The 12,128-nt window shown below is 43.0% G+C and overlaps 1 protein-coding gene across 1 annotated transcript; it reads left to right on the top strand.

Moving 5' to 3' along the window:
• Window positions 1–2,901: 2,901 nt before the first annotated feature.
• RWDD1 (RWD domain containing 1) lies at window positions 2,902–10,826 on the top strand. The gene is made up of 7 exons (XM_028723234.2): window positions 2,902–3,116; window positions 4,848–4,913; window positions 5,976–6,106; window positions 7,171–7,314; window positions 8,476–8,608; window positions 8,814–8,876; window positions 10,542–10,826. Exons 1-7 carry the CDS (start codon window positions 3,044–3,046, stop codon window positions 10,652–10,654), a joined length of 723 nt encoding a protein of 240 aa, XP_028579067.1. The 5' UTR covers window positions 2,902–3,043; the 3' UTR covers window positions 10,655–10,826.
• The last annotated feature ends 1,302 nt before the right edge of the window (window positions 10,827–12,128 follow it).

Genomic DNA, 12,128 nt, shown 5'->3' with positions numbered 1-12,128 from the left:
AAATCTCTTATTATGGAAGTATGTGGAATATTCCACAGCATAGAACCAGAAATTCCAAATGCCCAGATAGGGATTCTGTAACATGAGGGGAAACTCTGGAGGTCTTCAAGGTATCCTGGACCCAAGTTGTCCAGAGCTTTGTATATCAATACAAGAACTCTGAAACAGCATATGGGAAGCCAGCAGATGTTTCAGTAGAGGTGTCAAATGCTTTTGGCCACCTGTCCCCATCAACAGTCTAGCTGCTTCATTCTGCACCAGCTGGAGTTTCTGTACCAAGTCCAAGGGTAGCCTCACATAGCTAGTTCACGATACAATCGCCAGACCATTGACTGGGGCTGGTCAGTGGGAACACATCTCAGCTGTGCTGGCACCTGCCCCATTTCTAAGAACAATTCAAAGTCATGAGGTTTAACTTAATCTTTGGAATATATCCTACAGGTCCCCAGTTACCTGAGACAAGGCTAGTGGTGACCGAATGGAGAATGCTCCCTCTGTGGAATTCCTTCCTCAAAGAGGCCTGCCTGGCACCAGGTTTATCAATATATATTTTTTTGCAGTTTTTATATTCCCAGTCGCGTGTGCTTTATTATGTGTTTCATAAGCTATTCCACAGAATCTGCTGAAGGACAGTACAGAAATGCTTCAAATGAATGTATATTTATAAAGTATCTTGGCTGGGTGTGAACACCACAAAAAGAATGATAGGATGAAGAAAGATAATTGTAGTTGAGTCAATTAGTTACGCACAGCTGGAGATTTCACAAATACATCTCATGTCCCTTCTGCCTTTGTTAAATGTTTTGTTATAGCTCCATCAGACCTTTTCCATATGCTTTACAACTCTCTCTAATTACAATTTGGCCGTTCTGAGTTTAATGGAATATCCCATCCTGAGCAAATGTTCATAGAATTACAGCCTTAGGCTTTTTGAATGAAATGTGGAGTATAATAAATTATCTTGGAAAACTCATCTGCTTTCAGAATTGGCAAAAGACAAGGCACTTGGGTGCCTAAGGAAGAAAATCTGAATAGTTCTCATAGCAAAAACGTAATAAATGGATCAACTATTTGCTGCTCTTTGGTGTAATATGAAATCTGTCGACTGAGGCAAGTGTTTGAATCCAAATGTTAATGGCTGTATAATGAGAACTTCATTTTAAATTTGGTTCTCTGTCAATTCCAAAGGGTGATGGTTGTTCAAAGTTTTGGGGGATCAGCTATTCTGTATGCACTCTGGCTTCCGTCATGGTGTTCCGTTGCGTCAGAAGCAGCTTAGTCATGCTGGCCACATGACCTGGAAAGCTGTCTGCGGACAAACGCCTGCTCCCTCGGCCTGAAAGCGAGAGGAGTACCACAACCCAAATTGCCTTTGACTGGACTTAACCATCCAGGGGTCCTTTACCTTTTTTATTTTTTACCTATGCAGTTTCAAACAAAGTGTTTCAAGCAAGATATTAAATTTTAAGAAGACAACAGTTTATTCACCCTTTCAATACAATCCCTTTATTTTATAGTAAATCTTAAAACATTGTAACTGGAAATGAACAAGAGAATACTACCAAAGATTCTGGGAAATTCAATTATTCATGTTGTTTTAAAATATAGCTTTTCCTGGAAAAGGCTGACTTCTTTTCACTATTTGTTACTGCGCTCTGTTGCTACCAGTTGAACCATCATCTTCTGCGTGCAGATCTTCATTGTGGGATTTGGCATATCTGTTTTAGGATATGCAGTCCGGGATTTATATATATATACATACAGTATTTATTTCTTGTGTACATTCACCAGCAACTGTATCCTTGAGAAAATATGTCTAGATTTAAAAGAAAAAATTAATGCAATGGCTCTGCTTTTTCTTTTCTTTAGAAGTATTTTTAGGTTGTTAAATGCTAAGCTTTTAAGGGATCTCGCAATAACAGAAAATCAATGAGTTGAATCGAGGATAACCATGTCCCCTGACAGCTGAATCATCTCCTTTTTTTTTGCTTTGTATTGCCAGCTGGCTACTATGGAGTACTTCTACCTGCTGTTTACTCCCTCCTCCATTATAAAAACATTAGAGGATGGGAAAGGAAAATATGCCCTTACAGTGTTATGAATTACTAGTCTGAATTTACAATCTTCCGCTATTTTTTTGCATGCATGTCAAGAATGCCTCCAATATTAAGCTGGCAGCACATACCTACTGCCTGCTCCTTACTCCTATTTCTCAACATTCCCAGTCATCTGACGTGCATCCACAAGCCTAAAAACCTGCCCTGTTCTGTATCACAGGTGAGGAACCTGTGGTCCAAGGGCTCACCTCATTTTGAGAGACTCCTATCGCTGCCTCATTTTTGCTTTCCCTCCTCAATTAATTTACCCCCTTTTCCTGGCTTTTAAAAACGCTTCCTCCCTCTTTCTATGCAGTCTTATAACAACAGGAAAGCGTTAGGACTGGTGCCATATGGGGCTTTGGAGGTGAGAATAGAAATTAAAGCAGCGGTGCTAACACACATTAACCTGAAAGCAAGTCTCTCTAAACTCAAAGGACTTATTTCTGGGCAGAGATCCGTGGGATTGCAATGTGCCGCGCTGCTATTCTGTGTTTCCCTTCCATTCCCCGTTATCCCTGAAGGACTGTTGCAACCCGTCGAAACCCCAGATTCCCTTCTCCGCATGACCAACAGAAACAAATACTGAAAGCGCTTCGAAGCGGAAGGGAAGCCCCCGCTTCTTTCCCGGCAGCCGTTGCCGGCTAGCGAGCATCTCGGGAAGCGACGCGCCTGCTTTCAAGGCGAAGAGGCAGCCGTGGGAAAAGCACCGGGCCTGCGCGCCTCGGCGGCAGGCGCGACCAATCGTCGGCCAGAGCCACGGATTTCCTTGCCAGGCCGAGGAGTCGAGAGGCCGAGTGGGCGGCGCCGCGTTGCGCGTGCGTCCCGGCGGCCTGAGCTGTGCCTCCCTCGGCTGTCTCCTGCGCCCGCCGACTTCCTTTCTGCCGCTGCTGTGCCGGCGGAGGCGCTTGCGGGCCGGAGGGTTCCATGGCCGGCCGCGGGGGGCCATGACGGACTACGCGGAGGAGCAGCGCAACGAGCTCGAGGCGCTCGAGTCCATTTACCCGGACTCCTTTACAGGTGAGCGGGGGCGCCGCGTGCGGAGCCAGGTGGGCGCGCGCAGGGCGGCGGCGGCGGCGGCGCCAAGTTTCCGGCATGCGCTGCAGCTGATCTTTCCACACTTCTGCCTCCCGGCGCAGCGATCGCCCGCATTGCTAGCCTGCTCCGAACTTCCGGCTTTCGAAGTGGGAAACCTCCCTCCAAGGTGTCCCCCGCCCCCGATCCTAACTGGAGAAGTTGCCAAACTTTTGCCTCGGGATCCTGGGTGGTGGGGATTTGCACTCCCCGCTTTGCAGCAGGGACAGCTCCCTCCGGATAGTGGAGGGGACGGTGCTCTCGCTCCTGTGTCCTCGGCTCTCAGGCTCCCCATAAGCCAGATGGGCCCCTGGCCTGATCCAGGCAGGGCTTTTCTTAGGGTCTTCACAGCTTCTCATGAGGTGCCCCCTCTGCCATGCTGGTGGCCCATGAAGAGCAAGGCAGAACAAATCACACAGACTGAAGTAGTCTCGTGAAAACCTCACCCTCATTCAGTCATTAAATCTCTTAATACCACGACTGTAAAAGACTTATTAATTTTAAAAAATCATCCTGCCTTTTGATCTTAATAAAAGAGCTCCCAAGATGGTTTAGCAAATAAATTACAGACCATGTTAAAACAAGCCAAGACATAACAATATGGTGTGGAACCACATTCTGCTGAAATCATAAGTGTCCTGGAGTGCAGTTGGAGCCGTATTATGAAATGGTTGGGGGCAGATCTTGCTTTTGTCCCAGAGATCCAACTGTGCGCTCTCATTTTCCAAACATTGCTTCACATGATTCTGGGATTGGATCAAAACATCCCTTGGTTTTAGGCCTGGTTTTTGGTCTTTTGTGCTGTAAGAAGCCTCTGTGGCAGATAGTTATTATGTCTGTAATACCAGATCACTTTGGATCCCAGATGGGCAACTTTCAACAGGTGTTTGTAGTACTTCTGAACTATAAAATCAGGCTTGCACACCTGCTTGCCTGTCCCATGCTGTGCTACTATAAGTAAAGGATGAGAAAGCTTAGATATACTTGGAGTGGACCTACTGAAATGAACGAACATAAATTGCTTAACCCCATTTATTTTAATGGGTGTATTCAGGGTATGGCTTAGCTTGGATTTTGCCCTACATTTTTATGTGTCACACTTGCCAAAAAGGTTAGCAATCACTGTTTTGACTTTACACTGACACAAATGAAAACTGCTACAGCTTTGTATGGGACACATGCTTCATATACATTCAATGAAACTGGCTGTGTAGCACTAAATAAACCAGGAAGTTTTGTGCGGCAAGCCTATGCTGTAGATGAGTAGTGTTATCCCTTTTATTGCAGATAAGAGGCAACGTGTTATATGTGGGGCTGCATCTGAAGATGGTTTGGAAACTTCAGCTGGTGCGGAATTCAGTGACCAGGTTGCTCACCAGGGCAATACAGTTCCATTGAATCATAGAATTGTAGAGTTGGAAGGGACCCTAAGCTATGCCCCTTCCTCAGAGGGGAAAGGCTCTTGAGTTAATAGAGGTTATTCCTGTCCAGCTGATTCTGGGATCTTGGTGAGCCGATATCTAATTGGTCTTTGAATTTCAATCCAATTTCAAAACAATTTAAAGAAAAGAGCAGAAGCTATTGTGTTATGGCTGATGGAGACAAAACCAACCAGCCTCTGGGTGGCAGAGGGAGAGAACCTTTATTGTCTTCATTTATGACTTCTTTCTTCAACAGTGTTATCAGAAAAGCCAATAAGTTTCACTATCACTGTGACATCTGAAGCAGGAGAAAATGACGAAAGTAAGTTGACTGCTGTTGAACTTTCATATGGAAAGAGATCTCCCACGAAGAAAAGACATTTGGCATAAAATGCTTAAAAGACTTGATTGTTTCTAAATTGATAGGAGGTGGTCCGTTGATAGCAGTGTAACAGTACCAGGTCTGCAGATTGACACAGTCAGGTGGGCACATATGGGGTAAGGCAGTACTGCAAGTAAACTGGTCCCAAGCCATGTATGGCCTTAAGGGGACACCACTTAGCTGAAACAGACCAAGTCTAGGTCTGGTCAGGGTCTAGTTTGGAGACAAGCCTGGAAACCGCATCTGTGTTGCATTGGGTTCCATGACAGAATAAGGTGAAGGATTTAGTAAAACAAACAAAAATATAGATTGTTAGGCCCACTACACAACAACAAGCGTAGTAGTAGCGTCTTTTGTTGCAGCTGCATGTTGTCATTGAAGCATTTTTATATTTTCACCATGGGAAAGGATGAGTGTACAGTGGTACCTTGGTTTACAACCATAATCCGTTCCAGAGGTCCGGTTGTAAACCCAAACAGGTTGTAACCCAAGGTGCGCTTTTGCCAATGGGGCCTCCCCCCCCCCAAAAAAAAGGGTTGTAATCCAAAAAAAGGGACATGCACTTCCGGGTTTGACATGGTTGTAATCCAAAACGGTTGCAAACCAAGGTACCACTGTAATGCAGTAAGGAAAAATGAGCTACACTCTCATTAGAGCAGTGTTTCCCAACCTTGTGCCTCCAGCTGTTTTTGGACTACAATTCCCACCATCCCTTGCCACTGGTCTTGCTAGTCAGGGATGATGGGAGTTGTAGTTCAAAAACAGCTGGAGGCACAAGGTTGGGAAACACTGCATTAGAGGGCTTAGCACGAGAATCAGACACCTCCTTATTGCATTTAAAACAGCAACCTTCACTTTGGTTGCAGGTTGCACACTGGTGTGTTTGTGTGTTGGGCCTTCGTCATAACTAGGTTGTGTAAATTGCTTCTAATATAATGAATGTCAGTAGGTGCTGTTGGCAGCATGAAGCAATGATTTCTAATGTTTTCTGTTGCACTGTAGCTGTCCAGGCAACCCTCAAATTCACATATGCAGAGCGCTATCCTGATGAAATCCCCCTCTATGAACTACTCTCTCAAGAGAATCTTGAGGACAGTGACATCACAGACATACTGAAATTATTGCGGGAACAGGTAAGCAGCCTCCTCTTTAGTAACGTTTAATAACATCAAGATGCAGCAAGTTCAGCTATTACCCCATGCTTAGCCATGCAAATCCTTTACAAAGAAGGGAATAAAGGGTGTGGTTGTTTTTTCAAGCTCAAGGATAATGGGTTCTGCAGATAGGTAGAGTCGATAAAATACTTAATGGATAAATATAAATCTACTTCAAAAACAAACAATTCAGCTAATGTTGGTCCCTCTCCATTAGCTGACAGAGCACTTGAAAATATCTTGCACAGTACCAGTAATACACACTTTAGTTTATCACTATTCTGAATTATATTATTATTATTATTATTACTATTATTATTAAACTCCTGGCATTGTGCCACCACACCTTAAAAAAGCAAGTTTGCATTGAAGTGGTGGTGAGGAATCTGTTATGCACCACCATTGGCAATATGGCAGAGTGTTAAGGATAATTTAAGGCTGAAATCTTTATATGAACTTAGCAGGAAGCAAGTCCCATTGAGCTCAGTGGGACTTAATCAAAGTAGGATTCTGCTTTAGCCTGCATTAAGTTACATTGTGTATGATCACATGAATTCCAGGGTCTGCAGGTGGCTTTGGAAACATTTCAGGGTAGTTAGTTATTTCTCGTTATAATAGACCATCTATTTTTCCCTTTTATGAAATGATTTATGAATTTTACAAAGGCATATCTGCAGGTTTTGATGTTATTTTTGTCTGCTTTTTTAATTGTCGCATCAGAACTAGATTGGCCAACGTAACAGTAACCTGTTATAGGATATTCTATCCCACAATGCATTGGAAAGTGCAAAGATGGCCTTTGTGCTGTTTTTGTACTAGTTGGGAATTGCAGGTCTGAGACAATATGAGTCTTGCTAAATACAAATAATAAATAGGAGTGATTGATCTTGAAGCTGTTGCTCCATGTGGATTTTGCATTCAGTATATCTATATCCCCCCCCCCCCCATTTTCTGCCTGCTTGGCAACGTTCCTCCCACAGATTTTGTCTTTGCTGTGCCATGATGTGACTTCATTTCCTGCTAAACACTTTTCTGTATTTCAGGCAGACGAGAACCTGGGCATGGTAATGATCTTCACACTAGTATCGGCTGTGCAAGAGAAATTAAATGAAATAGTAGATCAGATAAAAACAAGAAAGGAAGAGGAAACTAAACAGAAGGAGAAAGAGGCAGAGGAAGCAGAAAAGGTGAAAGTTTAGTTGAAATTGTTTTTCTTATCTGCTGACTACAAGAAATCTTAATGGGCTCCCCAGCCTGGCTAAGGGTAGCTTTACTTTGATACACTTCGTGGTAACTAAGGAGGGCTGTTAAACTCACTTTGCCTCATCCAGCAACCTCTTCTAAGTGTTGTTCTTGTTGTTGTTATTAAAGATCTGTCACCCATCTTTTCAACTGAATGATTCCCAAAGCTATGGGACCAAATTCAAGGTTTTGGTACCAATATGTACAGTGGTGCCTCGCAAGACGAAAAGAATCCGTTCCGCGATTCTCTTCGTCTAGCGGCTTTTTCGTCTTGCGAAGCAACCCCATTGCCGGCTAAGCGGATTAGCGCTATTAGCGATTTAGCGGCTTTTCGCGATCAGCTGTTAAGCGGGTTATCAGCGGAACAGCTGATAGGCGGCTTAGAGGCTTAGGAAAAGGGGGGGGGGGGAGCGGAAAAAAACCGCTCCACAATAACTTGGAGCAGGGATTTCATTGTAGCTGCCCCAGTTTTCTGTTACAAAATCTCTGCAGAGATATGACAGGCACCCGTTATTTGTAGTTTCAGGAAACAACTGAAGACATTTTTTGTTCCGATAAGCTTTCCTGCTGAATGAAAAGGTTTCTCCCCTAGGTGGGGGTTGTTGTTTTTTTTGGTATTGTTATTAAAACAATCAAGGAGGGCAGGGTTGGCAATGTTTTAAACTATTTCTAGCTGGTTTTAGGGTATGTTTAAAAAATTGCCTTGAAACTCAATGTGAAATGTGATTTATAAATTAATAAAATAATAAGAAGTTAGCTCACAAGCACACTAACCCAAAAAACCCTCCCCAGTGTATACTGCAGCCTTTAGTCCTTTAGAGCAGGCTTCCTCAACCTCGGCCCTCCAGATGTTTTGAGACTACAATTTGCATCATCCCTGACCACTGGTCCTGCTAGCTAGGGATCATGGGAGTTGTAGGCCAAAAACATCTGGAGGGCCGAGGTTGAGGAAGCCTGCTTTAGAGGATGAATGGGGGCAGAGTGTTTCTCATTCGTCCTGCAGTCCAAGAGTATCAGACAACTAGAGCAGACTTGTGTGTTCTTGATTGTTTTGTTTTCTGAATTGTATATTAATATTGTTTGTTTGTTTTGGCCTTTCTGCGTAGCAATGTTTCCATGGCACCCCGGTCACCATTGAAAATTTTCTAAGCTGGAAAGCAAAATTTGATTTAGAGATGCTAGAATTTAAAAGAAAGAAGGTGAAAGAGGAAGAACAGTCGGGCAAAAATAAACTAACAGGTAAGAGGTATCAGTTCCCTTATGTCAGCCATTCCCTAACAGCTGTGTTGGCTGGTGCTGATGGGATTTGTAGGCCAGAGCGGGTGGAGGCCCCTAAAATGAACTTCCGAAAGCTAGGTGGCCACTGTGGGAAAGAGGATGCTAGGCTAGATGGGCCTGATCCTGCAGGGCTGTTCTTAATTTATTATGTTCTTATTTCTTACAGGGAAACAGCTGTTCGAAACTGATCATAATCTTGACACATCTGATATCCAGTTCTTGGAAGAAGGTAACTGGCGATTCCTATTTCCATTGCTACAAATTGTAATTATTCATACCGAGAACAAAATCTGCCCCTGGTAGCGGCCTAAATGCTGCCTCTGGCACTTTTGGAAGGGGTTAAAAGTTTTAATGTTTTGCTTGCCAGTTCTGTGCTTTAAGCACCTGGTGTGAAGCGCAGAATGTGTCACTGCAAAAAGGGATGGCTGCCCGGCTCGTCATCCTCATTCACCCCCCAAATGTGACCAATGTGCTGATGGAAGCTGGAGGGTAGCAAAGCTCTTCACCTGTGAGGGGAGGGGGTATGTCAAAGACAGGCAGAAGCTTATCACGTCTCACCCTGGGTAGTGCCTAGTTTGGGTGTCTGAGAGGCTCAGGTTCATCACCTTGGCTGCTTGGCGTAAAGACAAAACAGAAAGGTAATGATTAAAAGTCAAAAGAATGCACGTTATTCCCCAGAGAAGCAGAGATATAATGCAGCCTTAATAATGTAGGCAAATTACTATTATTATTTTTTATTGAGTTTATATACCGCCTTACACCCAGAGGGCGGTTCACAAAACAAAAACAAAATATATTATAAAAATAACAACAACCCAATAACCCCCCCCCCCCGCGCAAAAGCCACATTTTCAAAGGGCATAGGATGTCAGTCAAATCAACCAAAGGCCTGGTTAAAAAAAGGAATGTTAAACATAAGGAAACATTCAAAAGGAAAGTTTTTGCCTGGTGCCTGAAGGTGTATAATGAAGGCGCCAGGCAAACTTCCCTGGGGAGAGCATTCCACAGATGGGGAGCAACTGCAGAGAAGGCCTGTTTTCGTGTTGCCACCCTCCGGACCTCTCAAGGAGGAGGCACACGAAGAAGGGCCTCAGAAGGGGTCCGGGAAGGTTCATATGGAAGGAGATGGTCATGGGGTTTACTGCATGAGATTGTAGCCTCAATATAAAGGGACCAAGGTAACAAAGAACATGTGGAAAATAAAAGCCACTTTACTGTCCAGAAGATGTCACTGTTGTTCCATTTTGCCTTTTTGGAATGGAAAGCACTTGAATGCTCCGGTTTAATTAATCATAGACACAAACTGCAGGTTACATAGAATCCAATTATTCTTCCCTATATTTCTTTTTTTTTTAATCCAAAGCAGCTTGTGGAAGCTCAGAACGGAACAAGTGAGAGTGAGGAGAGCAGGGGCTTAATCCTTCCCTCAGCGTAAAACCCTTTCCCAAAGCTGATTTTTGACCAGAGGAGACATAAAGTCCCTATAATATAGGCAACTGGGAAAACTTCAAGATTATTGTTTTGAGGGCCTCTTCCCCATAACTTGTTGCACTCAAACACTTCTTAGGCTGTGTTGGGTTTAAAAATGTTTAAAAGGCAAAGAAAGAATTGGGATACTCCATATAACAAACCCCAAATGCATGTTGTTCACAGCAACTGATGGCACACAGTGGAGATCTAAACTGCCTTTTAGTTCACAAACCTCAGACACAATGCAGCCCGCCAGACCTCTCCATCAGGCTTGCGTTAGATAATCTGTTTAATATAACTATGTAGAGCAGTAGGTGGCGTTGACTCTTCATAGCAAGCATAGCAGGCAGTCCATCTGGTATTGGGCTTTTGAACTCTAGAATGACTCTAGAATGACAGTTTTATCTCTCTTCTCTCCCCAAAGCTGGAAACAGTGTGGAAGTAGATGAATCCTTGTTCCAGGAAATGGATGATTTGGAGTTGGAGGATGAAGAAGACGACCCCGACTATAACCCTGCCCATCTAGAGAGCGACTAGACGGAAATTGTTGTACCGACTTTACTGATCAACCTGTGCGAACATTTGTACAGAGAGACGCCCGCATATGTTTTGGTTCCCCTTTTACTTAAGACAAAAGTATTTTAATTCCAAGAGGCCACCTTCTCTGACATCTTTCATCACAGATAATAAATTGACTTCAGGTGTTTGACATTCGCGTTCTTGAATCTCTTGCGTTATAGAAGAAGCTGTACCGTGTGTTGAAGTTTAAAATGCACTTGAAACGCTAATCTTACTGTATTGCGAAGGCCTTGGGTTTGAAACAAATGTGTTGTGCGCAAAGCAAAACACGGAACGAGAAGCATTCTCATATTATCTTCAGTCCCAAACCTTCTTAGGACCAGTTGTTCTGAAAAGAAGCTGCTCTTTAGAACTCTCCCTTTCACAGCATCCAAAGATTATGGAAGTACAGTGGAGGTGTTCATTTTAATAATGATAAGGAGGAAAAGGTCAAGATGTACAGATTTGCTTTAGGAAGTGTATTCAGTGTTTGGCTCTAAATCAGGGGTTGGGAACCTGTGGCCCTCCAGATGTTAAACACAAGTTCCCTGGAGTGGCTGGCAGTGTGTCTGGCATCACAGCTTATCAGAACAATTTGGGGGCGAGGCAACCACGACACCAGGGCAATGTGGGCAGAAGCACAGGCGGGGATGATGGGGGCTAAAATTCAACAGTTGGAGAGCTACAGGTTAGTCACTCCTGCTGTAAAGGTCCCCCCCTCCCATGTGATATAAGATTGACCATTGAACGACATTTACTTCCTTGTGATCTGTTAACAAATGGCGCCTGGTCCACATATATACTTGGACTTCCAATTTCCATGTTAAGATCTAATCAGAGGAGGAGATGCTAGGGAAAAAATGCAATTCCAAATAAAAATTATGTGGAATAGCGTAAAAGGTATAATTGGTTGTGTGAAAGTTTCTCCATAACATTACCATTTCAACGTTTTAGGTAAAACACCTTTGTTATCATTAGAAATTGTATGATCTGTTTTGGGGTTTGATACCCCATTAAATTCTCCACTGAGAAGAATCTCATCTGTGCTGACATTAATAATTTCATTTCTTTTCTGAAAATAATTATTTTATTGTTGAGTGCATAAATGCATCCTAGTAAATATTCTTTCACAGCACATTCCAAAAATAAATCTCTTATCTAGGTCTGTAATCTATTCAAGGTGGGATTTGGAGTGATGATGTTTTAGCAAGAAAAATAGCAACCCCTTTCTTTTTTATTCACTTCCTCTGATCAGGTAAAAATGACTTCTACCAGTTTCGAACTTCCAATAACATACTCTTTTTTCCTCCTATGAATTATTTGTAGCATTAATAGTACCATTCCCCCCATTTGTTTTAGTAATCTGCTAAATTTATTTCTTTTTATAGGGCATTTAAAGGTCTTTTTTTAACTCAATGGTATTTATTTATACAAAAGTAATACATAAAGAAAA

This window comes from Podarcis muralis, chromosome 3 (genome assembly GCF_964188315.1).
Source record: "Podarcis muralis chromosome 3, rPodMur119.hap1.1, whole genome shotgun sequence".
NCBI lineage: Eukaryota > Metazoa > Chordata > Lepidosauria > Squamata > Lacertidae > Podarcis > Podarcis muralis.
Note: the sequence above shows the minus strand (reverse complement) of the source record. Positions and strands in the feature narration are given on the sequence as shown.

Excerpts from the sequence above, each read along its gene's own strand:
- RWDD1 (XM_028723234.2), top strand. The coding sequence starts at position 3,044 with ATGACGGACTACGCGGAGGAGCAGCGCAACGAGCTCGAGGCGCTCGAG. Across the intron at positions 4,914-5,975 it reads AGCAGGAGAAAATGACGAAA|CTGTCCAGGCAACCCTCAAA; the intron begins GTAAGTTGACTG and ends GTTGCACTGTAG. Across the intron at positions 8,609-8,813 it reads GGGCAAAAATAAACTAACAG|GGAAACAGCTGTTCGAAACT; the intron begins GTAAGAGGTATC and ends TATTTCTTACAG.